The following is a 27100-nucleotide window of genomic DNA, read 5'->3' as shown; positions in this document are numbered from 1 at the left end:
AGTGGGAATAGGCATGCACGGCTTGGGAAGCCGTGGATATGCACGGCTTGGGATACACTGTTCCTTCTCAGAATGCATTTCTTTCATGTGGATTCCAAGGGATTCAATTTCCCAAAAGTTGCGTAACTGATCTGACAGTGCCTGTTCCTCTCCGACGCTGATGTGCATCACTTCAATGTCCACAACTTCAGTCATGATATTTAGCGTGGTGACTTCTCCTTGCACCAGTCATCCAAATACACTTTCCAGTGCAACTAAGTCCTTCATTCAGTCTCTCCATTTTTCCTGTGACCATTTTCCAATATTGGTCTCCGCCAATTAGGACTCCTAATTCCACTGCATCCATCCCTATGCTGGGTACATCTGCTATGGGCATTCCAAGCAAGCAACTCTGACAATAGTACAGTATTAGTGCAGACAGCTACCATTTGGATAGATGCACCAACGCAAAGCCAAGTAGCCAGGTGCCTTGATGGGGGTAGCACCCGGTTTCATTAAAGAGGATTATTCCAGAGCACTTAACCTGCCAGTTATAGGTAAAGAAACGTTGAATATGTATGTGTTTGGTTCCAAAACACCCCAGAGAATTACCTGCAGGAAAGTGAAGGCTAGTTTGAGAAATATTAAGAACAATCAAAGCATTGATGTCCATTTATTGGAAACACCCAAGTTGAGCTCTTCTATGATTAAAGTGCCAAACGGAAAGATAAGGAGGGACTTAAGCAAAAGGAATGCCCATAGCATATGTACCCATCATAGGGATGGATGCAGTGGAATTAGGAGTCCTAATTGGCAGAGACCAATATTGGAAAATGGTCACAGGAAAAATGGAGAGACTGAATGAAGGACTTAGTTGCACTGGAAAGTGTATTTGGATGGCTGGTGCAAGGAGAAGTCATCACGCTAAATATCATGACTGAAGTTGTGGACATTGAAGTGATGCACATCAGCGTCGGAGAGGAACAGGCGCTGTCAGATCAGTTACGCAACTTTTGGGAAATCGAATCCCTTGGAATCCACATGAAATAAATGCATTCTGAGAAGGAAGACATGGCAGTGTATCCCAAGCCGTGCATATCCACGGCTTCCCAAACCGTGCATGTCTATTCCCACTACATAGGCTGAGGAAGAAATGCCACTTGACAGTTTTCAAATCAGCCTCATGGTGGCGCTACAACAGGCCAAGTTGCGTCTCTCTCACACACACACACACAAACCCAAACAAACATGTTTAAATTACTCCTAAACATTTTGCCAAACATCACACACTCTCCTATCCTCCTGGTGGAGACCTGTGCCCAGAAGGGCACTTTTTCTAGTTAATTTCTGCATCTCTTAGGGCCCATTTAACCATATAATGCGCATGTTTAATCAGTGGCACCGTTTCCATTGAGGTTCAATCATCCAGAAGATAAAGGCAATCGGCTTGAATGGCCCTCCTAAAGGCCTTACTGTGGGCTGTTGGGCCTCCTCCTCACAGAAGACACAGTCTGGGGCGTCAACCCATACTGCTCCCGGGTGCCGTCTACATTCCGGCTGCCATGCCAACCAAATCTCGGGTGGTATACCTGGCTATACCTGGTTGTCACATCAGTCTATTCCTATGAGTCACTATAAATAGAACATGAAAGTAATCTTTCCTTATCAACCCCACATTTGCAGGCATGCTGTCAAAATAAGTTTCTTCAGGCAATGGTTCCCAAAGTGGGGTCCGGGGACCCCCAGGGGTCCTTGAGTTAACAGGGACACGGATGGACTCCGTGTCCAGTAGTTGTCAGGACCCCCTGTGTAAGCCATGCAAGGATGATGAGTATACCAGACGGGCTACACCACAAAGAAGATCTGTGACCTTCATGATTACTGCGATAACAGTGAGACTTCTGCAACGACTTCTAAAATATATCCAAATATGAGCAGACCTCCATGATTGTGAAAGTAAAGCCTGTATTCGTTCTTACAGATAAAAACAAGGTGTCTGCCGGTCAGAGCAAGACAAGTAAAGGCATTTGCAGGTGTAAGACAGGATACCACTGTGCCAGTGACGACTGCATAACATGTGAACCGCATACTATTTGTAACCCGGGACATAGGATTAAATTCAGAGGTATAAAATAATTATGCAATACATTTTACTTTTCACAGATTTTCAATTTATTATTTAGTCATGATTTATTTAGATACATTCTCCAATGGGACTTTGGAGAAGTGTGAGAAGTGAGTGTACAATACAATGAATATACATGAGACTAGCATGAACATATATGGTGTATGTGTATTGTGTATATGACTACGGATTTGATCTGGTTCACTAACTGGACAGTACATTCCCTCTATAATTAAACTAATACTTAATTGGCCAGGGTTGTCATTTTTATCTACAAGCTCAATGTGCAGCATATTGCAAGCTTCAATTCATTAGTACATTAATTGAAGTACATAACAGTTCTGTGTGGCAGCAAAGTAAACAATGTATAGGTAATAATAATTGTAAAGGAAAAAATAAACTAGAAAAACAAGAGAAAGCTGTCAGTAGATTTATACTAATCTAACTAATAATTTGAGTAATTGTGTCCTCAACAGAATCGTCTGCACTATGCGGCGGATTCTGCCAATGCTTTTCAATGGGAAGTTAACGTTTGTTGCCATTGGAAAGTGTTGGCAGAATCAAAGTGTGACTGCACCCGTAGTCTAGCCTGGCTCCAGTCCTGAATCGCTAGCCACGCCCATTAAGAAAATATGTGTCAGGCTACCCGTAGTCCCGTTTAGCATTTGCAAAATGGGGGAAAAAAATCACAATTGTCTGATCAAATGAACAAAATGTATCACATGGGAAAAATATGAATAATGTATTCTGCTTGAATAACACATACTGTAATTCTTTGATAATTTTATAGTTGTGGGCCAGGACGCCGAGCTAAAACACAAGGATCACCCTCATCTGACACAATCTGTGGTAAGTGCTGTCATAGTTCACTTCAGACTGCCAAGTTGTCCTGTTTTCACCACATTCAGGGTTGCGGTTAGATGTGGCTTGTCTTCCTATGCAAAGTGAAACTAGTGTGGGTGTGGGTGATGATGCGAAGTACAGTACGAATCTTTGGCGGAACTGGTTTCAGTGTTGAAGATAATGTGTGGACTTTATGGTAAATGGTGCGTTTATATATCGCCTTTATCCAAGGTGCTTTACATAGATTGTGCATTACATTCACTCACAGACCGATGGCAGCGGAAACCATGCAAGGCACCAACCAGCACATCAGGAGCAATTAGGGGTTCAGTGTCTTGCTCAAGGACACTTCGACACTAACTCTGGGGGAGCCCGGGTTCGAACTGGCAACCTTGCGGTTACCCTATAGCCACTCTACCCCTGAGCCACCATTCACATGACCATCAGGCAGAGAAAGACTTCGCTTTATGACTTCATGTCCGCCACTAGACATGAGATCTGAGTGAAAGTGTGCTCCAGTTGACAAAGTGGGCTCTGTGTCTTCAGCCGTGCCAAGGCCCCGCTGAAGACACAGAGCCCACTTTGACAGGGCCCTTGGATTGTCATAAATGTTCTCAGATATGACGCTGCCCGGCGACCCATGTCCGCCACTAGACGTGAGATCTGAGTGAAAGTGTGCTCCAGTTGACAAAGTGGGCCCTGTGTCTTCAGCCGTGCCAAGGCCCCGCTGGCCCAGGGCCCTTGGATTGTCATAAATGTTCTCAGATTGAGACTTCCTCTTCCACTCCAAGCACAACTTGTCAATGGCCTGGACCCAAGCGTCTCTCTCCTTCTGAAGAACCTCAGAGCTCTTTGTTTGATCTGTCACTGGCACACGGAAGCTGCAATACATCAACCAAACACCCAGTTAGCAAACACAACTTAAATTAACTTCCCTTATTGGCAGTGTAAAGCAAAGCAATGCAAAGTTCACCCAGGGAAGTGGACTAAGCTCGAGATGCTTGTTTACAGCCACACCCTGCTCATAGAACATTTCATGGTAGGGGTTCAATGCCTTGCTCAAGGGCACTTCAGCAGTGGTAATTTTAATGTGCCGGTCCGGGGATTCGATCTGGCGACCTTCCGGTATCAAGACCGCAAACCGTTCGGCCACCGCTGCCTCTAAACAACAGCTGTGACTGTAAACATGACAATTGCCAGACTACATGCAAAACCAATATTTATGACATTTGATAAATTAGGATATTTCCCAACTCACTGGTACTCATTCTTGTGTGTGATCAGAGTGAAAGAGTCAGGGCTGTGGGGTTTCTCTACACTGGTGTCTCCATCTGAGAGGTGAATGATGATGGACGGGGTTACTGTGGACGTCACCTCACTATCAGATGACCCTCTGCAGGGTCCAACTCGGACCATGGTCAGCTGAGCCGGGTGGAGATGTACCTCGTATCTGTAACAAAGATGGAGATAGCCAAGTGGTAGTTAATATCTGGGACTGCAAGTCAAATCACATGGTCATATATCTTTTTCTGTTGAAGAGTATTTAGTGGTGATATAATTGGCAGTGCTTGTGTAATGGACACATACTTCACCCATTTTAATGACGCGAGTCCCCCTTTGTGCAGGAACAAGACACCATATCGAAGACTCTTTGTTTCTGGAGGCTGCTGGTGTGTATCCGCACTGCCTTCTGTGGGCTGGCTATAAATGTTCCCGTAGATTATCTGATTGACAAGCTCCATGATCTATAGATAAACATGAATTAACAGGTTATGTGAAAAAGTAGTTAATAGAGCACAAACTAAAACATTATTATTATTATTAGTAGTAGTAGTAGTAGTAGTAGTAGTAGTAGTAGTAGTATTGTAACATGTTACAATAGTGTTTCACAATTTAGTTTTGTGCAATTTAACTAAGGACAATCAATATGGACACTCTAAATAGGATAGTAAAGAAAGCCTGACATGGCCATTTTGGAAGTGGCATGTACTGTACATTTGACCACAGTCTGGAAGAGGCATTCCTTACCAGGGTGCTTAAGTGCCAACGTCTTAAGGATGCCATCATACATCTTGGTTAAAAATGTAAACTGCTTGTGTTCATATTTGGAAGCCTCTGTAATGTCCATAAATCAACTGTGAGAGGCTTTCAGATTGCAGAAATGCCCAAGCCAAGAGCTAAGGCATTGGCAAAATTCGGTTCAGTGTCTGTGATAATTGGCAGTCGCCACTCGCCATATATTGAGGAGGCAATTCTGACTGTACCTGTGAGTGTGAGTGTGACTGTGAGCATGTGTGTGTTTGATTGATTGATTGAAATATTTATTAACAGTTTGTAGAATTGTGTGTGTGTGTGTGTGTGTGTGGTGTACATGCACACAAGCAGATACATGTGCATACCTGTGTGCCTGTCCATGTTTGTGTGTGTGTGTGTGTGTGTGTGTGTGTGTGTGTGTGTGTGTGTGTGTGTGTGTGTGTGTAATGCTGTTCATGTTGATTTAATTACGTGTGAATAGCCATGAGATCTACTGGGATCAACACCCTAACCTACTGTAAATTAAAGAATAGAGTGACCTTGTGTTTATCGTCCACTGAGGTGGCCTCCAGCTCATAATCATCATGATGTTTGAAGGACACAGAGAACCTAGAGCCATCTCCATCATCGCAGCTCTTGACGACAGCGAAGGGAAGCTGTCTCTTGATGATACCTTTCTTTATGCTGCTCACCATTTTTGTGTTGAAGTCAATCTGAAATTGAATGCACATACAGACAGTTTCAGCAAGACTTTCTACAGTACACGTGATAGTGTATGTGCAGCTGTAGAACTATTTAAATGTTGTGACGTTAATATGGTGGACCCAGTCGGAATACATTCCACAGTATAATCGTCAGTGTTAATTTAATTCTAGTGTACAAAATGACACCAAATGGACCTATCTATTTGGTGACATTTCAACACCAAGGATTTTATTGTGTACTGCACTGTTGTTATAGCTAGCTTAAATGTATACTTTCAAGAATTGGGCTTCATATCAACAGTCATGTTCAGACTCATATTTATTAAAAACTTGTATTTTCATAATACCAAGGCTCACCTGAAAAACTCGCTTCTTCCACCTATAGTGTGAATTCTTGTACACTGAAGACTGAACACTGAAGTTGTACTGTGTGGGTTGCACCTACATCAACAAAGGATACAGGGATTTACCACATGAAACAATGAGGATGTTATGTTAGTTAGGATGTTATGTTATTACCTGATAACACCCTAATGCAGAGGTGGTCTCTTTGGACATTGTGAGCTTGTTGGTCATCTATTTTAGCTATTCGTCGGATAGGGCAGCAGGCTTACGTGGTAGCGTGATTTTGTCAGATGTAAGAAGAGGAGACTCCAAGGAAATAATGTTGGTAACCACTGTGTATTGTGAGTTATGTGTTCCAACTAAGGTGCATATAAGCAACTTGCCAAATTCCTTCCTAAACATAAGTACACCAAGCTGGCCATAACAGACAGGCTTTTTTAGAAACTGCTCGGACAGGACAGACAACTTAGACCAACTTGATTTGGGGCTTGTGGCCTCAGGGTCCACTCGCCATTTTTTGACACAAGCCTAAACTACAGTAACTAACACTAACTACAGTAGGCTATTACTAACAATAAAGTTGTTCTTGAATCTAGACTATAAGTAACTGTACAAGTCAAGTTTATTTGGAAAGCACAGGGGAGCTGAGAAGATCGTCCCTGTCTCTGTGCCCTCTATTCAGAATCAGGACCTCTAGAGAATAGAGGCCTTAACAAGGCACTCGTCAGGGACCCCTCACACAAACTCTTTACAAGTTTAACCTAACTACATGTCCAGAGCATGCCCAGAGCCACTGCTGCAGAGTCACCGTAAAGGTGTTGCTCAAGCCACACTGTGTAAATTAAAAGGATAGACTTAAATAGCACAGGGAAGTGGTTACCAGCAAGAATCCAGCTTTCCTCCTTTCAATGTTTTTGTAGCGCCTCACGCCCGTCACATAGTGACATGTGTCGGCCCTGTCGGGCATCAGTTTGTTAGCCTGCATGGCATTGCCAGACTGATCACATGGCTATCAGTTTGTAGCTTCATGTCGCTGGCCATGTACTTGTAGCCTGTTGCATTGTCACAGCTAGTGTGAACACAGCATGAGACTTTATTATCTGGACACTTGCTCTAATAGGCCTACATAAAGTGACATATACGCTGCTTCTACAGGAAAGACAGAGCTATTCTAAAATACTTTTTGCAGGATTTTACAGTGTGGGTTTCAGTACCTCCTCATCCACTATCTTCTGTTCAAGCAGCTGCTGCCGGTCCTTTTTGGCCTGGTTTAGAGCGTCCTCAATGGTCATCTCTCCACTCTTGACCTTGTTCATGATGCTCAGCTGCATCTCGTTACTCAGCTGGAGGAGAGAGCACAACCCATAGATGATTTAAGAGACAGACAGAAAGACAGACAGAGTGTGTGCTGTGTGCTGTAAAAAATCACACCCGTGCGAACTGAGTAAGTCATATACTGGTGCTCAGATACACATAGGCACGGACATTGCTGGTTGTAGGAGTGGTTGCACCACTCAAAAACAAATGTGGACTCTGGGGGGGGTAGCCTTGAATCAAGACTATATCATAGATGAATTACGAATTTTATCGATTCTGACATATCTATAAGTCAGACTCATAAAATATATTTATGATGATCCAAGGCTAGGGGGGGGGGGGGATCTCTGGGTGACTTCTGCTAAACAGATCCAATTTCAGAATCAGATTCTGACTACTACAAATAATATTCAAATGTCAACTGTCACGGTTGGTCAGATTTCTGAGTAATACGGCAGTCGTGCAGTGTGATTTTGAGGAAGTATAGCTGTCAGCTCCTACATATATAGCTATAGCCAAGACAACTACAGTTTTCATATGTTCTTGCACAAATCCCATCACTGAAGACTCAGAGAACACTCCATTACGACAACGTACTGAACGTAGCACCAGTAGGCTATATGCATACTAGCATATAGCCTACTGTATATGACCTACTTGAGTCTTTGAACTTTATTTTAAGGCAAAACAAATAGAAATCTTACCTGTGGAAAAAGCTCTTCTTGGCTTCTGTCCATCTTGGAGAGATTGTCCCTTTTCTTTGGTCCAATATTAAGCATATAATGACAGTGACTTTAGGCAAAAAACGTAGATCTGTATCTGCGACACCCAAATTGAGGTATGGACACGCGCGTTTCAACCTTAGAGTATAGGGCGGCTATAGGTTTCAACATGCAGGCTAGCCAGAAGAACTGGACCCTCTGCTATGACCCATTTAGTCGTTTTTCCAGTTGAGAGAAAAATGTAAAATTGCATGCTATTTTGTTTAAAAAATAAAATGTGGTATGCATGCGCCATATGCGGCATACCGTAATTATCAGACTTAATTTTATCCTACAAGTAACTTCTTAACTTCTCTTAACTTCTCTTAACTTCTCTTAACTTCTCTTAACTTCTCGTAACTTCTCGTAACTTCTCTTCCAAAATGTCGGGATATATAAGGCCTACAGGTTTTGTAGCAATTTGTCACCTATAATATAATAGGCCTAGAGGGGATTTTCCAAACATGATATTTACAATTATAACATTCCCCTTTATACATTTTTAAATCTTTGGTTTATAGCCTGCAGTATTTCCAGAAAAACGAATGAATAAAATAGGTTAATTAATAATAATAATAATAATAATAATAATAATAATAATAATAATAATAATGATAATAATAATAATAATAATAATAATAATAATAATAATAATAATAATAAATAGGTTAATAAGCAGCTACAGCTACCAGCACCTGCACGTCCAGTGCAGTCACAGTGTGCACTGTGCACACAGGCACAGCTGAGCTGAGCACACGTAGGCCTACCATAACCAAACTGATAACGAATAACGATGAGTTGTCTGTCGTGAACCTAGAGTCACCTACCCTCGCATTTTGTTTTCAAACCCCGATCACCTAACCTCGCCTATCGCGTCACCAGGCTTTCCCGCGTCACCAGTCGTGAACGGGAATCTTTAGAATAATATCTCAGTCATCTGACCACATGTGGGGCTTTCTCCTTCTCGGCTACACATGATTACACAGTCATGAAACCCCGAGCATTTGGAGAATTCACGTGATCAAAGACAGATCATCAGCTGTCTAGTACTACAGGTTCAGAAACTGCGACTCAAGCGATCTCACCATCGATCTGCCTGTAGCCTACCGTAGAAAGATCAAGAAGTCAGGATATTCATTGACCATGCACTCGCTGATTATAGCGCTATTTATTAGCATGGTAAGTCAAGACTGAAGTCATCAATATACTTGTACATTTAGCAAAAAAGACACTCTTGCTTTTTAACTTAAACAAACAATCGTTAAAAAGTTGAAGCATTAAACAATTTGCGTTGTCATTTTGATTTTGTAGTTTAACTAACAACATGCACCGGAAAACAACGTTTTGGGTTCATACTAGTTTAGAAAATACACGAGTAGGAGTAGCGTATTATTATAGCTAATAGGATACGTCGTACCGTCTGCTTTTTTGTTTATAAGGTGTCAAGATTAGCTTCACATGATCACATCATGCCTATACTTTCACTTTCGATTTCAAATTCTGCGTTGGATATGTAGGCTATGCCCTGTGTATGACCTCCTGTCGGTAACAGGAGGTCATTCCGTTTATAAAGTAGCCTATAGTGTATTATTAATTGGAGAAAGCCGAACATAAGCCTACCGGTACCTGGCTACATCCTTATTACATTTGAAACAATAACAGCTCCTAATGTTGGGGACTTTCCGCCACGCCCATCTTTGCTGCTGGCCGGTCTTGTAGGGCTTCTGCGGGTTGTTGAATGCCATTCCTAAACTTCTGTCTGTAATATATGTATCTGTCTGTACGTGTATGACATCATTTTTCAACAGGTGCTGCCCGTTGCTGCAGTGCCCTTGTGTGATCCACTTACTCAATATGAGAATGATTCGGGCCAGTGCTGCAAAATGTGTGGTCCAGGTAGGTTAATATTATATAATAACAGACTAAGGCTTGAAGATTCAATTAATGAAACATTTGATTTGGTGTGACAATTAGAAAAACAAAATTATAGGAACAGACTTAATTGTGGGGGGGAAAGTCCCCCCTTTGTTTCTGCTGTCTCACAATCTGTCTTGACTCTTGAGAGATTACTTCACGAACCATTACAACATACATTTGATTATTACATCCTCCTGGGAATACTGGAAGACTCGCCTCGCCGAGTCTTCTTCATCTTTGGCGAGATCACTTCCCCTTTCGGCGACTGACCGTCACTTTCCGGGTCGAGTTCTGTCTGAGAACTCGACCCGGAAAGTGACGAAGAGTCGCCGAAAGGGGAAGTGATCTCGCCACTGGAGCGCGCATCTAGCTGCTGCATGATGATCATGCACGCTGACCAGCTGCGATGTAAAGAGAAGTTTGCGACCCATGCAGAACACAACGATGAGAGTAGCCAATTAATTTTTTAACACGCAGCACCTCTCTCTCTCTACGTCTCTTTCTCTCTCGTGTGTGTGCACTGCTGCGCAATGTCACAGACACAGACGCGATCAATATATAAATAACAGGCAAAATCTGTGACTGTGATCATCTCCTCACACACAGCTATGATTGCGAGCCATGCGTGCGCCTCGCATGCAAGCACTGTCTTGCTGCTGTCATGAAGGGGAAAGCAAGTAGTGTAGTGTACACTTCCATTTGTATAAAAATACGTGGTTTTATTTCTCGTTAGTCATAGCCTATTCATGCTGTTGCGTAGCCTCGAATGCAATATTGATCACTTGGTATGCTAAGTCGGACCTAAGTCCTGTTGTTGTTGTTGTTGTTGTAACGTTCTGAACTTCCTGACTGAATTACATCTGAATAGCAAAGCTAACAACGATGATGATGATGATGGCTACTGCTAATGAGATATTAGCATGTGAGAAATTACAATTCTTTCATCTAAGTAAACAAATTAGGCAATCAGGCAATATTCTATGACCAAGTTGCCAACAAAGCAAAACATGAGTGTCACAAACTATCATTTAGCCCTGTACTGTACACTCTCAGAGTTTAATGATATTAAAAATGTATTTCATCATAACCACAGCAATATTATATTTACGTTCCTTCTCTACAGCTTAAATCAAATGGAAAGTAGTTTCCAAAGTGGGTTATGGGCTAAATGATAGTTTGTACTGTACACTCTCGAAATGATTTACTTTAATCATTTAAAAGACTAACTCAAATGTGAACAATTCAGGTAAAAGGTTTAAAATGCCTGAGCTACAAGCTCAAGGATCAGCCAATTATCTGATTTCTTTATTCCAAGTGGGTAATTTCAAATATTTAATTAAAATGGTTCATTAAATAAGGCATTGGATTGCTTAAAATACATACTTGTAAATAATGGTAGAACGCTTGTGAGCTTGTAGATCGTCTATTCTCAAATAGCCAACATAATATAAATAAGCACATTGTTTAGTGGACGATATATAGGGGACCTGGTTGCTTGTTTCACTCTCACATCCACGATATGGGGCAACCCTGGTTTGTTTTGTTTTTGGATGCACATCGTTAGCACAGTAGCTAGCAGAGGCTGCAGCTGCTGAAAGTGCCCCGGAAAGTGAAGAAAACACAAACACTGAGGGAACTAGTTGTTGTGCCACGAAAAATAGCGAGAGTTATATTATTTATATACAAGCTCACAACGCGTCGCGTCCGGACACGTTGTAGATCAGCCACTTGCAGCTCCAGCTGGTGAAAGTGCCCCGAAACGTGAGCTCGTTGTGAGCTTGTAGATCAGCCTGCGGAAACTTGCAACAGAAAGCTGCTAAAAGTGCCCAGAAACGTGACGAACACTCGCCAGAATGTGAAGAAGCGTCGCCCCCGCGGCGAGTTTTCGCCACGTTTCGGCGAGGTTTCGTAACGTTTCGGCGAATCCTCAAGTGAACTCGCCTGCTGTCACATCAAGGCGAGTTAGAAGTGTCTAAAAACAAGACTGCACTGGTGGGAGGCAGAATTATTATTGAGTAGTGGAGTAGCCTATCAAATAAACACTAGGCTACTGATGGGAAAATATATTTCTGGAGGACAGCTGAGCTACTTGACAGTTGACACACACGATAAGTTACAAAATATGAGTGGCTAAAGCAGCTAAACTGATAAAAAACACAGTGGTAAGTGCGTAAGTCGTATGTATGAACAATGAACAATGAACATGAACGAACTAAAAAACATCACATGGATGCACCTGGGACATATCCTCAGTGATGTATCCAGTGACGTAGAGTCTGTGGGGGCCAGGGCCCCCATGAGGATTTTCGGGGAATTCCTCTTTTAAGAGCCAATAATTATTCCTCTAAAAGTGTCAGCAGTAACCACCTGTGATGACTCTGAAGACAGTCAAGACACTGTCCTACACCGCCCTCCCCTGGCTAAACCAAGCAGCAGCAGTGGTTGTGTCAGGCTGTGAAACCTTCACACAGACGAAACTGGCGCGGGGGGGGGGAACCACTGTCTTAGGGGTCCTGTCGACATGTTTCAGCAGAGGGCCTAAAATGCATAGATACAATAGAGACACACACACAAACACACCAAGTCAGGTTGATTATGTCCATATTTCTGTTAACAGGGACAAGGATGGACTCCGTCTCCAGTAGTTGTCAGGACCCCCTGTGTAAGCCATGCAAGGATGATGAGTACCAGACGGGCTACACCACAAAGAAGATCTGTGACCTTCATGATTACTGCGATAACAGTGAGACTTCTGCAACGACTTCTAAAATATATCCAAATATGAGCAGACCTCCGTGATTGTGAAAGTAAAGCCTGTATTCGTTCTTACAGATAAAAACAAGGAGTCTGCCGGTCAGAGCAAGACAAGTAAAGGCATTTGCAGGTGTAAGACAGGATACCACTGTGCCAGTGACGACTGCATAACATGTGAACCGCATACTATTTGTAACCCGGGACATAGGATTAAATTCAGAGGTATAAAATAAATATGCAATACATATCATTAGTGTTGGGTGGAAACCTTGCATGTCCATAAATGTTACTTTTCACAGATTTTCTATTTATTATTTAGTCATTATTTATTTAGTGAATGATTTAAATTACATTTTGTCATGTGTGGAAATCTAGGCAACCACAGCCACGACACAGTGTGCCAAAAATGCCCCCCAGATACATTCTCCAATGGGACCTTGAAGAAGTGCGAGAAGTGAGTGTACAATACAATGAATATAGCATGTACATATATGGTGTATGTGTATTGTGTATATGACTACGGATTTGATCTGGTTCACTAATGTACATTCCCTCTATAATTAAACAAATACTTAATTGCCTGGGGTTGTCATTTTTAGCCAATCTACAAGCTCAATGTGCAGCATATTGCAAGCTTCAATTCATTAGTACATTAATTGAAGTACATAACAGTTCTGTGTGGCAGCAAAGTAAACATTGTATAGGTAATAATAATTGTAAAGGAAAAAAGAAACAAGAACAACAAGAGAAAGCTGTCCATACCCCCAGAATTTTGCCAATGCCAATGGGAAGTTAACGTTTGTTGCCATTGGAAAGCGTTGGCAGAATAAAGGTTTGGTGTGACTGCACCCGTAGTCTAGCCTGGCTCCAGTCCTGAATTCGCTAGCCATGCCCATTAAGAAAATATGTTCTGGCGATTAAGTGAAATGAAATACCCGTAGTCCCGTTTAGCATTTGCAAAATGGAAGAAAAGCACAATTGTCTGATCAAATGAACAAAATGTATCACACAAAAATATGAATAATGTATTCTGCTTGATGCTTGAATAATACATACTGTAATTCTTTGATAATATTATAGTTGTGGGCCAGGACGCCGAGCTAAAACACAAGGATCACCCTCATCTGACACAATCTGTGGTAAGTGCTGTCAAGTTCGCTTCAGACTGTCAAGTTATCATGTTTTTACCACATTCAGGGTTGCGGTTAGATGTGACTTGTCTTCCTATGCAAAGTGAAACTAGTGTGGGTGATGATGAGGAAGTACAGTACGAATCTTTGGCGGAACTGGTTCCAGTGAAACTAACAGCTCTCACGCCTTACATTACAGTGGTATATCTGACCACAGACTTTGTCTGTCACACACTATACTGTAAGTGAGTAATCTAAGTAAAAGTACACATACAGTAGGCCTTCACCTCGGAGACCACATTATCACATGAAAAAGGCTATTGAAGTCCACACGCTACGCTACCTTGGATGGCTGACAACAGCATGCGACTAAGTGTAAATCAGACTTTAAATTAACACTCAGGACTTTGCTGGATATTTTATTTACTGTGGGCAAAGTTGGAAACAGAAATACACAGACATAAGTGGACTTTATACATTATTATTTTGTTAATATTTATCTTTTTTTTCTGTCCTTCAGAGAAGGACCCAACAGAGCAACAACGTGTCAAATCAGGGATCATTCCTACAGTCTGCATTCTGGTCCTCTTGATTGTGATTGGGATAATCATCTATACATCAAGTGGTACATTTGAAATATTCTGCATTTATTTACAGCATATTGTAATGAATAAGTATGTGTATAATGGGTTGAATGGTCTAAAAAATATGTTTTATTGTGTCCCTTTTGTGTGTCTTGTATGCAGCGAAAGAAAAGGTCAAGGTAAATTATTTATCTTGTCTTCACCTTGATTATGAGATTGTGCTGTGTATGTGATTGTACATCTCATACACAGCAACAATTTAATTACCAGTAGTAGTTCATAGTGTTTTACTCTCCAGGGCTGTGTGGCGTCATGTTGGCACGGAGCAGAGGCAGAGTCTGAAGACAAACAAACAGTTGACCAACATCTTGTGCTGGTGCCCGAGGAGCGAGAGCCACAGCAGGAAGACACCAACATGCAGCCGGAGGAAAACGCTGAGGATCAGCGTCACGAGCAACCGAGCCAACCTCTGGTTTCTGTGACCGAGAACGGACACATGCTTGTACAGGAGAACGGCAAAAGTGAACTCCTCTCACGGCAGGAATCACAAGCACAGGAATCGATTATTCCATTTTAAGAATGAATTGCCTCAATTTGTTTTGCATTTTAAAATTATTATTATTGTTGTATTGTTATGGCATGGACGAAAAACACTTGCCTAACACTGCAGAGGCCTATATAGGTTCGATTCCCAACACAGCTTAATTGGCCAGGCACTCAAAGCGGTGTGCTTGTTGATGCACTGGGTTTTCTTGGGAAGATAGTGTGAACTTCTGTTCATGTCATGTGAACAGAAGTGGTTGGTGGTGTTAATCCATTCTGACCGGGCACCCATTTTGGTGTTAGCGTCATGTTATGCTTTATCTATTGAAAAATAGCAGATCTACAAGCTCATATCGCGCCACCGAGTGGCGCGATACGAGCTTGTAGGTCTGCTATTTTTTGAAAAATCGAAGAACGACTGACATTTTTTAGAATCTGATCTCAGGTCAGAATGGGTTAATCAGACCAGTGTGTGTCCGGTGGAAACCTCGTATGAATCTGATCTCAGGTCAGAATGGTGTTAATATGTTTCAGAGGTGGCACATGGGTGTCACTACACCCTCCACAGACCAACAGATGGGTTGACAGTGATTTCCAGGGGGGGAAATTACACTAAATAATATAATAGGGAATACATTTTAAACCTACAGTATGAAGACAACCTGTTATGCTTAATTTTGGTTTTGATATAATGATACTAGTATTTTAAAGCATAAATTAAAAATGTGGAAATTTGTCATCATTATGGATATCATCATATCATAATTATCATACAGTGAACTGTGAGTTTATAATCCTATATATTTGTGTGGCATGGTGGCCCTGGTGTTGTAAGATTATACAGTAGAAATGTGTTTCTCAAAAACCCTGCCTAGGTCATTCAGGAAAGCGAAATCTTTGGACGGTTGTGTATAAAAGATCTCGTTATGAAATATATGGAAAAAGGAGGAAATCCATGTAAACTGATCAGCACTTTTCCAATATACCTGCTTTGTGTTTATTTATTAAAATTGTATTATTATCTGTGGAAGGAACACGTTATTCCAACCAGTTCCTAACACTACTTCTTAACCACTACTACTTTGAATGACAAAGGGAAAAATAGACAATCTTCAAGCTCACAGCCTACAATGTGTACAAATGTCAGAAATAGTCCTGTCATCCAATTTAAACCAGGAGCCACCGTGCATTTTGTGTATGCTTTTTAGCTCAATAGTAGCCTACAGTATGACATTGTGGTTGACTGCTCTAAACTGTTTTCTTCTGAGGCAGAATACCCCAGGCTCCAACTGGGCTTTTTATTTTTTACCCATGGGACTGGGATAAATTAAATCACATAAAAATGTTTTTTAACCACAATGAAATATAAACTTCTGCTGTCATCTTTTTAAATGTCCATAAAATGTCCATATTTCATTCAAGTTGCATACATTTTTAAATGATAACAACGCAATGACAATAACTTGTAGCCAGGCCCAGGCCTGCCTACAGTAGCCTGGCTAATAAGCCAGACTAATATCACACAACACTGTCGCGCCGGCAGGCAATTTCTTTGGGCCAACGGCTGATTCGGTCTGGCTTATTAGCCAGGCTATGCCTACAGAGTACAGACAAACAAAACAAGTGACATACCGTGTGCGCCTTCTGCATATAGCATCTTTAGGACTAGGAGTAGTTGCATTCTTTTCTTTTTTTTTAAACTTATTTAACATTTTGTAGACACTGACATGAAGAGCTCCTCTGTTCTGAGTCTGACATGTCCAAAGCCAACAGGTGGTTAGCCGTGATTAGGGTTACATGAACCCTGCCCATGAAACACCAGCATGCAGAGAACTGTAGATGGCACTATCTCACCATGCATTCACACAAATACAGTTTGTCACCCAAAACACACAAAAAACATTCACAATATTCATATTTTCAGAAAGAATAAATAAATAAAAATGTAGTAACTCCTTTTTTCCACAAGTGGGAGCTAGAGCGTCATTGAATAATCGTCAGCGATTCTTTGCAACTTCTTTGTAAATAATGTAGGCCTACATTTTATCAGAATGATCTACCACAGTGTCACTATTCATTCATTTTCATTCATCATTGTTTATGACCATAATATCTGACTTTATAGGCACAATCAGTATTTTTATTAGATTTCTTCCTATACTATTTCTAGGCTATAAACCTAAGCTAGGCTTATAAATTGAGTTGGCTCACACAAAAATAAGAATTTTGTGTCTTTCTCACCAGATTTAGGTAAATTTGGAATTTGGAGTTAATGCAGGTTCCAATTCATTGTTTTGTATTTTGGCAGTGGGGCCATATATGTAGGCTACATTTGGTGCCTTTGGTGACCTTTCATGATTTTAATGAAAGGTCAAAGTTCTATTCTGATAGTAATCATTGTAGGCCTGGTCACTATCAGTATAGAGCTGACCTTTAGGCTATTGGCTATAGCTATTTGTTCAGTCCCAGGGGTCTCCCTGACTCCCTGTCACCCAGGTCTTTAATTAAACAAAATATATTATCAGTACTAGTGACAAACTATCAGTCAATCAGGAGAGAGAGTAACTATCTACCAATGTATCATGTATTGTGCTTCCAAAGTTCCAATTTAACTTGTTTACTATCCTGATTGGATAAAATTGTTATCCCGACCTGAAAACGTTTTGTTTTATTTTTATGAACTGGAGAGTGAAAACCCAATGATCAGATAAGAGCTGTAGCATGCTTCCTTTTATTTGGATCCGTCAGTATCAATGCAAATGTTTTACGATTACCTGTGGTTCACTTGTTGGTGCTCTGCTCGTTAGATTTGTGTTAGACCACAACACACACACACACACACACACACACACACACACACACACACACACACACACACACTTGAGGAGCACTACTAAATAATCCATCCTTAATTATCCAAACGTTATCATCCAATAGGCTAGAGGGGAAAAAAGCTTGATGAAGACCCAATTACGTAAACTTTATATCCGCCACAGCCCAAATGAGAATGTTTGGCTGACCTAAGAACCCATGCAAGCATATCAAAACATAGCCCTGCATCCCACACTTTCCTTGTGGATGAAATAACAACGAATAAGTAAATAAACTCTGCATTTGACCTTAATCAGAGACACACTTGTCATCATCACCGAGTTTCTCACATATAGGCCTAATTTAATTGGATTCATTGTTTGGGGGAAACTATACGTTATTTTAAATTGGCCTGTTGTGGGTTAATATGCATTGTTCAAAAATGCGTTATATATTTTAGGCTAATTGGTTCCCCTGCATTCATATGCATGAAGTAGCATGAAGGGATGTAAGAAACAAAGCCAATACTCCTACTGTATGTGTAAATTATGCGGCTCAGCATGAACGAGTTCTATATAATTAAGGTAACTTCCAAATAAAGTAGGCTAATACAAATCAAAATAAAATACAACAAAACCAAACACAATTCTGTCATATCATTTCATTAGTTGTGTTTTATTTAAGCAAAAATAGTTCTTGGTAATAAAACGGACAATATAATTTACAGTGTGGCAATTGAAAAAAAATACATCTACATTTATGAACAGGCTGCAACATATACATTTTGGTCTTTGGTCTCAAAATACTCAGGTCAGCAAAGGTAAAGAATGGTTCCAATGCCAGCTATTTGAAACGTTAAAGTGCAAAAGACGCTAACTATAATGTCAGAATGATCTACAGAAGTTCGTGCATGTTATAACATGTAGGGATATACAGTCCGTTCCTTGAAGCCCAGTCGGCCCATAGTCTACTAACTTCTGTGCTGGTTGGGTGATAATAGTTTTCTACGGGCTTTTTCACAATCTCAGACGTGGCAGTTTCCGCCAGGGACCATATTTTGGGTTTTTGGGAAGCTGTGTCGTCTTTCATTTTCAAGTCAGATGGACTGTGCTCCAGGCCAACCTTTTCCGTTTTTATCGCAAGTACAAGGTCGCTGTCACTGGCCTCACATTGTTGTTGTTGTTGTTGAGGTATCTCCAAACGTGCGTCCATCTTTGAACAGACCACTGAATCTCCGACATCGTCCCTGTCAACTCCATCGAGACTTTGCGGGTCGATTTCATCCTCGTCGTCGCTCTCTTGTGCATCGTCCTCCTCGTCCGATTTCCCTTTAGACGCCCAGCTGACCCGGTTCTCCTTCTTAAGTCGTCGCCGTGCGTTAGCGAACCAAGTGGACACTTGCGTGAGGCTCATTTTTGTAATGATGGCGAGCATGATCTTCTCGCCCTTCGTGGGATACGGGTTCTTCAGGTGCTCGTTCAGCCAGGCCTTCAGTGCGCTGGTGCTCTCTCGGGTTGCCACCTTGGCGACCCTGCTGGGGTCCTCGGTGGCCCCCGGCCTGTACGGCGGGTAGAATGGGGCCCCTCGGGCCAGGAGCGCGTGGTGGTAAGGGGAGGCAGCCTTCAAATCAAACGTTTGGTTCTGGAAATGAAAGAATGACCCGTTAAAACCTTGCCGTCAAAACATTTACGCGTAATTACGCACACAGCATTAGTTACACGAAATGTGCGATTACAATTATTAGGCTATATCTATAGCTATACATTTTTCTCACGCAACTATTGTTTTGTGAGTTGTTATAGAATAGGTCCCACGTCGTCTCACGGTGCAGTATACATTCCAGTTGAACTCACCATGTGTGCCATGTGCCTGTGGTGTGGATAGGGGATGAAGTTGTATCCCTGTAGTCCTGAGTAAGCCATTGGGACCAGGTGATGCTGCTGAGGCTGCAAAAGCTGGTATCCTGCGGTCGCCATGCTGATGTTTCTCTCCAAGAGAAAGTTGTCAAATCCAGATGGTGGTGATGCGGGCATGTTTATACGTCCCAAGCTAGTCGAGTAGTGTGATGTGATCTGCGGTTCGACGCGTTCGAGTCCTTTATATACACGCCCTCCAGTCAGTCAGCGTGTGAGAGGGGGCGGGGCCCAGTCACCACACTTTGACTGACAGCTCCGTTCAAAAGACCCACATAAGCTTTCACTGCAACAAATCCCATCAAAGCAGCTCTCCGCTGTTCCTTTTAGCGTGTTCGCTAAAGAGGCTTCGACGTGTGATAGTTATCGAAACACATTCAGGCCGTGAAAATGTTTGAAACTTCGTTCGAAATTCACAGTTTCTCTCTTAATATTAAAGGTGTGTTGGCTAAAACGTTTTACTCTCAATCTTCATCATGTCATAAACATGTCACAAACAAACACGTATACCCTGTCATGTTGTCAGATCATTTTTTATAAAATATTAAAAAATAAAACGAAAACGAACAGCCCTCGCTCAAAAGTTAAACTAAATGTGACATGTGCACTTCATCACGTCTAGACTATAGCAGCGTGGCAGACGTGAGGTAGAATGTTGTCTGTGAGTGAGTCACGCAGGTAGCTGTTGCGTCTGACACCTATATGATAGCCTATCTGTAAGTTTGTCCGTAAATCGAATTAATTATCAGAATTACCACTAATTATGCTAATACGGGACAGGAGGAAACCGTTTTCTCTGGCTCCTCAGACTTGGAAGTAGGTTGTTTGAGATAGGCCGACGACTTTAATCTCATCAATCTTTTTGAGCCTATCTGTGAGTGAGTTGTAAAACAATCTGTGGCTGGTCGTCGAATTAGATTAGTAGCCTATAGGCCTATAACCTACGCCTTTCCAAATTCAGACACATAAAATAAAATAAGACTACCTCACGTTTTATTTAATTAATTTACCACGTCATTGCAATAACAGTCATCACCCTATAATTTAGTGGACTATTTGCATGCACGCAAAGAACTGGTGCCTTTAGGGCCTAAAGGCACCAGTTCTTTGCATGCGTAAAGTTTAGGCCAACGCACATACCAGTGTTTTCCTCTTTTCTGGTCATTTATTCACAGAGCAACAACAAACTCCTTTACATATCGTTGTTTTGGCTAAAACATACACTTTCAATGGCCCTCATTAAACGCGTTTAGGTGAAACAGGTGTTGACTAATGTATATGTTAATTGTGAGATAACAGATGCTAATGTTCCAGGGGATTGTTAAAGATAGGAGGGGATTACCGCTCTCATTCCACTGTCCTTCGTATACGCTTCAAAAGAACTGCAGGTTATTATAATGAGCATGCTATAGCTTATAACAGCACTTATTTAGCATATTGTTGTAGGCTATATGTCATTGTAGTTGTTCTATATTCCACTTCTGTAGTTAACCAACTCTTTCCCTAGATATTTGATTAATTCCTTTATAGCCTACTAGGCCTATAGATAATCCCCACGCACCGCGCACACACGCGCGCGCGCGCGCACACACACACACACACACACACACACACACACACACACACACACACACACACACACACACACACACACACACACACACACACACACACACACACACACACACACACACACACACACACACACACACACACACACTTATATCATTATGATAAATCAAAGCAATGGTCAGAATTTCATTCTTTTTTCAATCTGGTTCAACTGTCTAATGAGCAATGCACATCATGTTCAACACCTTCACACCTTCACTACATGGTACAGTTGAACTATAATTAAACTATAAAACTGAAATTAAAACAGAATTAAAAATTTGAATACTATATTGGGTGTTTACACATGCTCCCTTGAATTGAACTGAATTGTGGAACGTTTGCATTTTGTTCACAGGCCCAATACACATGATCCTTTTGTGTATGTGTTTATCTTAACACATTGGATGTGCATGGGAATTGTTACATGTTTGCCTTACATCATATCAATTTCCAATATTTTAATTTCAGCATTTTGTATTGTCTCTGGACAATAACTAAACAATTAGAGTCTGAAGGATGCGTTTGTTTAAGTGAACAACCCCTTTCTCCTTTTTCTTGCAAATATATAAAAAGAATTGTCTTTGTCTTTTTCTATTGCAAATTGAACCCTGAGGGAATACAATCGCGTCCATGATCCTTCTGTGCTGCAGCAAGGCCAGAAAACAGAATGAAGGTGTCAGATTCATGATGTAGAACAAAACAATGATCGAAAACGGGTAAAGGGGCTTTAATAAACAACTAGAGAGACATGGGGGGGGGGGGGGGGGGGGAGAGAGAGAGAGAGAGAGAGAGAGAGAGACAGCACAGTTGATTTATCCATTATACTGTAGGTCAATTTGGTTAGGCTACATTTCATTACAGAGATTTTTAGAGAGAGAGAGAGAGAGAGAGAGAGAGAGAGAGAGAGAGAGAGAACGCAGTGCATGGCGTAGATACAAAGGTAGTCAGGGAGGTATTTGGGTGGGGTTCGAAGGGCCTCCAGCTAATTTTGTCCTCCGGCTACAATGGGATGACCAGAGTGCAAAGAGTAGAAGGCTTATAGCATCAGTGGGCTACATCTCAACACAAACAGCCCAGAGCAGAGGCCTTTGTTCCACTTGTAGAGTCTCATTTCTTTCCTTTCCTCTCTTGCTAACTCTGCTACAATGCAGGTATTGGTCTTGCTCTGACAGGTCGAGTCTGTGCTGTTTGCCATCAGGATGTCAGTCGTTTACAGAGTGGAAAAGTGGCCAAATGGAAGACAATTGTCCGAGATAGCGCAGCGAGATAACACGGGGAGGATGAAATTATCTCTGTCTCGGAAAAGAAGTCGAGCGCCTTCCTCATCTGTGTGGAAACAATGCAGCCAGCCGTCAATTTACAAATGGCACACCACATCTTTGGTTCTGACTCGACTAGACTGTGTCTGTTCAGAGTGGTTTATTGGATGAGATGCAGAACGACAGCACAAGGCCTAATAAGCAGCTCGGGACAATGGGCCGAGGTGTGACTTGTGGTTACAGGCCATCACCTGCCTGGGAGCTGACAAAAGGTACTAAGCATGTCATTAGAATAGCTCATAGGTAGGTGTGAACAAGACGACAAAAGCCTGCAGGAGTGAATCCAAAGTGTCTTCAACACCCACTCCTTGTTAGTTATTTTTCCTCCCACCAGATACTAATGATGTAGATGAGGGGAAAGTTGACAGAGAGAGAGCCATAAAAATGTGTTGGTGGTAAAACATGAATGCCGCCTTGGCATTGAATGTGGAATCCATGTCAAGGCAATTAACATTATACATCAGTCAATCCGCATCGGTTTGTGAAAAGCTTGTTCAAAATGTAAAATATCAATAAATGGAAAATTATGTATTTCTTTCAATACGTTTTTCCTGTTTTTTGAAGTTACGAGTATGAATTTGAATGCGGTTTTGATCATGTCATCCAGGATACTTGCATACTTCATATATATAGCTCATGCAATAGGTGATGTTTTGCAGACTTCTTAAATGCCCATTACAGATAAAAAAAAATATCAACGCAAGGTAATCAATCAACTGTCCTATGACTTTACATATCATTACAGAGAGAAGCTATGGGAGAGCATGAAGTCGACTGACAACAAATATGACGGCCTGCCCCCAAGAGGACCCATTCTCCTCTGTAATGGGATTTTCCTGGGACAACAACACAAAATGGATAGATGTAGGCATAGTGTGAATGCTATCAAGCGATCCCACCTCTCTACTATCTACAAATCCACTCGGCCCGACCCCCTTCTTCAACTCTTTTGTCCTTTGTCATTACTCTTATCAGTACCACTCTATCATTCTTTCTTACGGAGGGGTTGGCGCTGCAACCGATTGCAAATTTAAGCATGTCTTTGTTTAGGGGGCCGGGCGATTGTTTCCGCCTCCCGCTCCCTCCTGGGGTTTGCTCTGATTGACGGCCCTCCGCTGGGTGAGTGACAGGAGGCGTTCGTTATAGGTATACTGATGGGGCAACGATGACAGCAGGACCCACTCCACCCCCAGTGGGACCCGGTGGTGGCCCCAGAACCCATAGGACCCTCCATCCCCATAGCTATAGACCCCATAGCTCGTTTTGCCTTAGCTCGGGTCGGAACCAGCTCACCCCTGCAGGCCCGCATGCACAAACCTGGAGTCCACAGGGTTCCCACTGCACATACATCATTATTGATGAGATTGATTAGATAACAGGATGATTGATTAGATACAGGATGACAGTGCAGGCCATTTGCTGCAAACGGCACAATTAAACACTTTCAACATGGTGTCCCGATTTTGGGCATGTCCCTGCAGGTCAAAACTGTCAAAAATAGAGAAAATCTACAAGTTCAAAACACGTCGCAATGAGACGTGTTGTGAGCTTGTAGATCGGTCGTTTTAGCTATTATGTGAAGTATAATGGTTAAGTGATGTAATGCCTTTATTTACAATCCAAGTCATTACATCCTTCTGCCTATACAATACATCTGTTTAAGCACACAATAACCACATCATTAGCTTTTAGTGGTAGGTAGGTCATAATTCTATTTACATCAATGCAGAAACTGTTTTAATTGGGATAGACCAAACTGCTCTTTGGCACATTTATTGCTGTCAACGTTTATCCTCACAGAGAGCAGCTAATGAGGTTATTTGGCATCTGTGACGTGACATTTACATTTCGGCCTATTTTGTGAAACAATAGATACAAGGAAGCCAGGGACATTGGGTTCTGTGTTTTGCAACTCAAAATAACAATACCAAGCGGCCACCGGTGGGAGGCTGCATGTGCTCTCATGGAAATGAGCAACCAAACCAACAATGTAACTCCTAATCTCTTCAGAGAGGGGAATCAGTTACACAGCAGTATGCGCCCCTCCATGCTTTTCATTAGAGTCACCACCCCCCTGACACACACACACACACACGCACGCACACACACACACACACACACACACACACACACACACACACACACACACACACACACACACACACACACACACACACACACGCGCACGCACGCACACGCACACAACTAATGTGTAGCCACAGGCTCTCCTCATACATGCAGAAACATGGTACGCCCCACACACAATTCAATTCACTCTCACACACACACACACACACACACGCACACATGCGCGTGCGTGCACACACACGCACATACGTGCGCGCACACACACACACACACACACACACACACACACACACACACACACACACACACACACAACAGAAGGGTTGGAATAAGTGGAGCAGGGGGTGGTATGAGGTTGTGAGGAGGGGTTGGAACAAGGCCTCAAAGCATGGGATTAGAGTTAATGTGCCCTCCCTGGGTTATAATCTCTTCAGAGGGGGACTTTGTTTGAGGGGCTTGAGGGCAGTAAGATAAGTATCTATTACAGAAACTCCCCTCTTATCCCACCGTAACACCCCCCCCCCCCCCCCTCCCCTTCAAATATGAAGCACAAAAACACTTGCCTCTGTTCCCCCCTCTGTGTCTTCTGATATCTAAGAGCCAAAAGCAAGTGCTGCCCTATTCAGCTAATCAGGAATTAAGGGTCTAAAGGCCGTATTGAGAGTTAGCAGGGCCCATATTTACTCCATCTGTGTAGCCCACAAAGTCAGGTGGTGGATGCATGATCAAAGGCAGCTTAACAACCAGGGAGATATATTGCTCTGTGAAAGAAAGGGAAGAACCTGGAAAGTAGATCTAATATTGTTTAGTTATCCCAGGGTGAAATTAAAATCTAGTCTATAATAAAATAATCTTAACTTCAGGGCACACATCTGGAGTTGTTTGGAAACACAAATAACATGTGCTGTGTGTAATGATAACGTCAGTAGCAAAAGTAGATTATAATCAAGTTTGATACAAAATATACTTTAATATCAAAATATTTAACATTTAATATTCAAAAATATATATAAATACTGTGCAAAACAAGCTGTCAAAGAGGAAGGTCCATTTTAAGTTGATACTGTACTTTTAGCTTGCACAAACACACAACATGTACAAGAACTTCAAGAACTTGTACAAACGTATTCAAACTAAACATCCTCCGAAAAAAATGTCATTACTATTGCAACAAACGTAACAGGAAATACTGACATTAAGTCTGAGAATAACTCAAAATCCCTATAAACTTAACAGAAAGTCCTTCTTCAGACACTGATTCAAATCGCAGCAGTCACATTTCAACAACTTCTACCACATTAACCCTGGCGTCCCTAATTAAAAAATAATAATCTAAACGCTCTCTTTTTTTACATTTCAAAACAAATATAGCAGATCAACAAGCTCACAACACATCATGTTGTGAGCTTGTAGATTGCCTATTTTGACTATTCATCATACAACAAAGTATATAGGGCTTAAGTGGTTAACAAAACACTGGAATTAACTCTGGAATGTGTCATTGACTCATAATACATTTGCTAATGCGAATGACAATTCTACCTTGCTGTCACCTTGTTCTCCAAGCTCGCGTGTGCTTGCAGAAAAGGGTAATTCAACTGAATGGCCTGTCACCATGCACCTTACTAGAGGATAGCTTTTAGGATAACAACAGAGGACTACTACATTACAACACTTATTTATGAGCTGCTCTTCACCTGCTTCTCTGGTGTCTTCAATAAAACCAAAAACCTGCGGCACGCATGGAGAATCTGTGCCAAGTCTCCTGAGCTCATATGAACATGTCAGGCAAACAGCTCCAAAGTTTCATTGAATGGCTTCATGAAATCATGTTTGCGCAATTGTAATAAAAAGCATACACAATACTGTCTAAACTGGCATCCGGCAAGTCTCCTATACTGGTCCATGAATTCAAGGCTTCATGGGGTGTGTGTAATTAATAGAAAATAAGTCACTACTCGTTTAAGAAATAAGACATGACAGGGAGTGCATTTATCGTTGCTATTGGCAATGGCGCGATGAAAAAGTGTTGTGCCGTTTACCTGAACGACCACGATAAAAAGTACAACCTTGAGTGTTTCATTGCTTTCATACAACAGCACTGTATTGCTGTATTTCTTTGTACTGTACATGGGTTAGTATAGTGTTCAAGTTTTGCTGAATTCTGTTGCTTTCAGTGCTCTGCAATCTGAAGTAGTTCCCCATTGTTTACCGTAGCCACAGGCAACACGGAGTGATACTTTTACAGATGACTTACACATTCCTTTATTATGGTCGTTGGCACAGGTCTGAATGCCTCTTGACCAATCACAGTTCACG

At 41.8% G+C, this 27100-nt stretch overlaps 2 protein-coding genes across 2 annotated transcripts; one reads left to right on the top strand and one right to left on the bottom strand.

Moving 5' to 3' along the window:
• Positions 1 to 9137: 9137 nt before the first annotated feature.
• cd40 (CD40 molecule, TNF receptor superfamily member 5) lies at positions 9138 to 14654 on the top strand. Its single transcript, XM_083768866.1, has 7 exons — positions 9138 to 9287; positions 9917 to 10004; positions 12643 to 12768; positions 12858 to 13001; positions 13155 to 13233; positions 13860 to 13918; positions 14435 to 14654. The coding sequence occupies exons 1-7, from the start codon at positions 9252 to 9254 to the stop codon at positions 14542 to 14544; spliced, it is 642 nt and encodes a 213-aa protein (XP_083624992.1). The 5' UTR covers positions 9138 to 9251; the 3' UTR covers positions 14545 to 14654.
• Positions 14655 to 18530: 3876 nt separating this feature from the next.
• Positions 18531 to 19823, bottom strand: irx7 (iroquois homeobox 7; the record flags this gene model as incomplete). The annotated part of the gene is made up of 2 exons (XM_083768872.1): positions 18531 to 19488; positions 19701 to 19823. 2 exons carry the CDS (start codon positions 19821 to 19823, stop codon positions 18742 to 18744), a joined length of 870 nt encoding a protein of 289 aa, XP_083624998.1. The 3' UTR covers positions 18531 to 18741.
• Between the last annotated feature and the right edge of the window lie 7277 nt (positions 19824 to 27100).

This window comes from Protomyctophum parallelum (assembly GCF_964188405.1).
Source record: "Protomyctophum parallelum genome assembly, chromosome: 7".
NCBI classification, from domain to species: domain Eukaryota; kingdom Metazoa; phylum Chordata; class Actinopteri; order Myctophiformes; family Myctophidae; genus Protomyctophum; species Protomyctophum parallelum.
Note: the sequence above shows the minus strand (reverse complement) of the source record. Positions and strands in the feature narration are given on the sequence as shown.

What these genes read in the sequence shown, in the direction of transcription:
- cd40 (XM_083768866.1), top strand. Translation starts at nt 9,252, where the DNA reads ATGCACTCGCTGATTATAGCGCTATTTATTAGCATG. An exon ending in TCATGATTACTGCGATAACA is followed by an intron (nt 12,769 to 12,857) that starts GTGAGACTTCTG and finishes TCGTTCTTACAG; the next exon opens with ATAAAAACAAGGAGTCTGCC. An exon ending in ACCTTGAAGAAGTGCGAGAA is followed by an intron (nt 13,234 to 13,859) that starts GTGAGTGTACAA and finishes ATAATATTATAG; the next exon opens with TTGTGGGCCAGGACGCCGAG.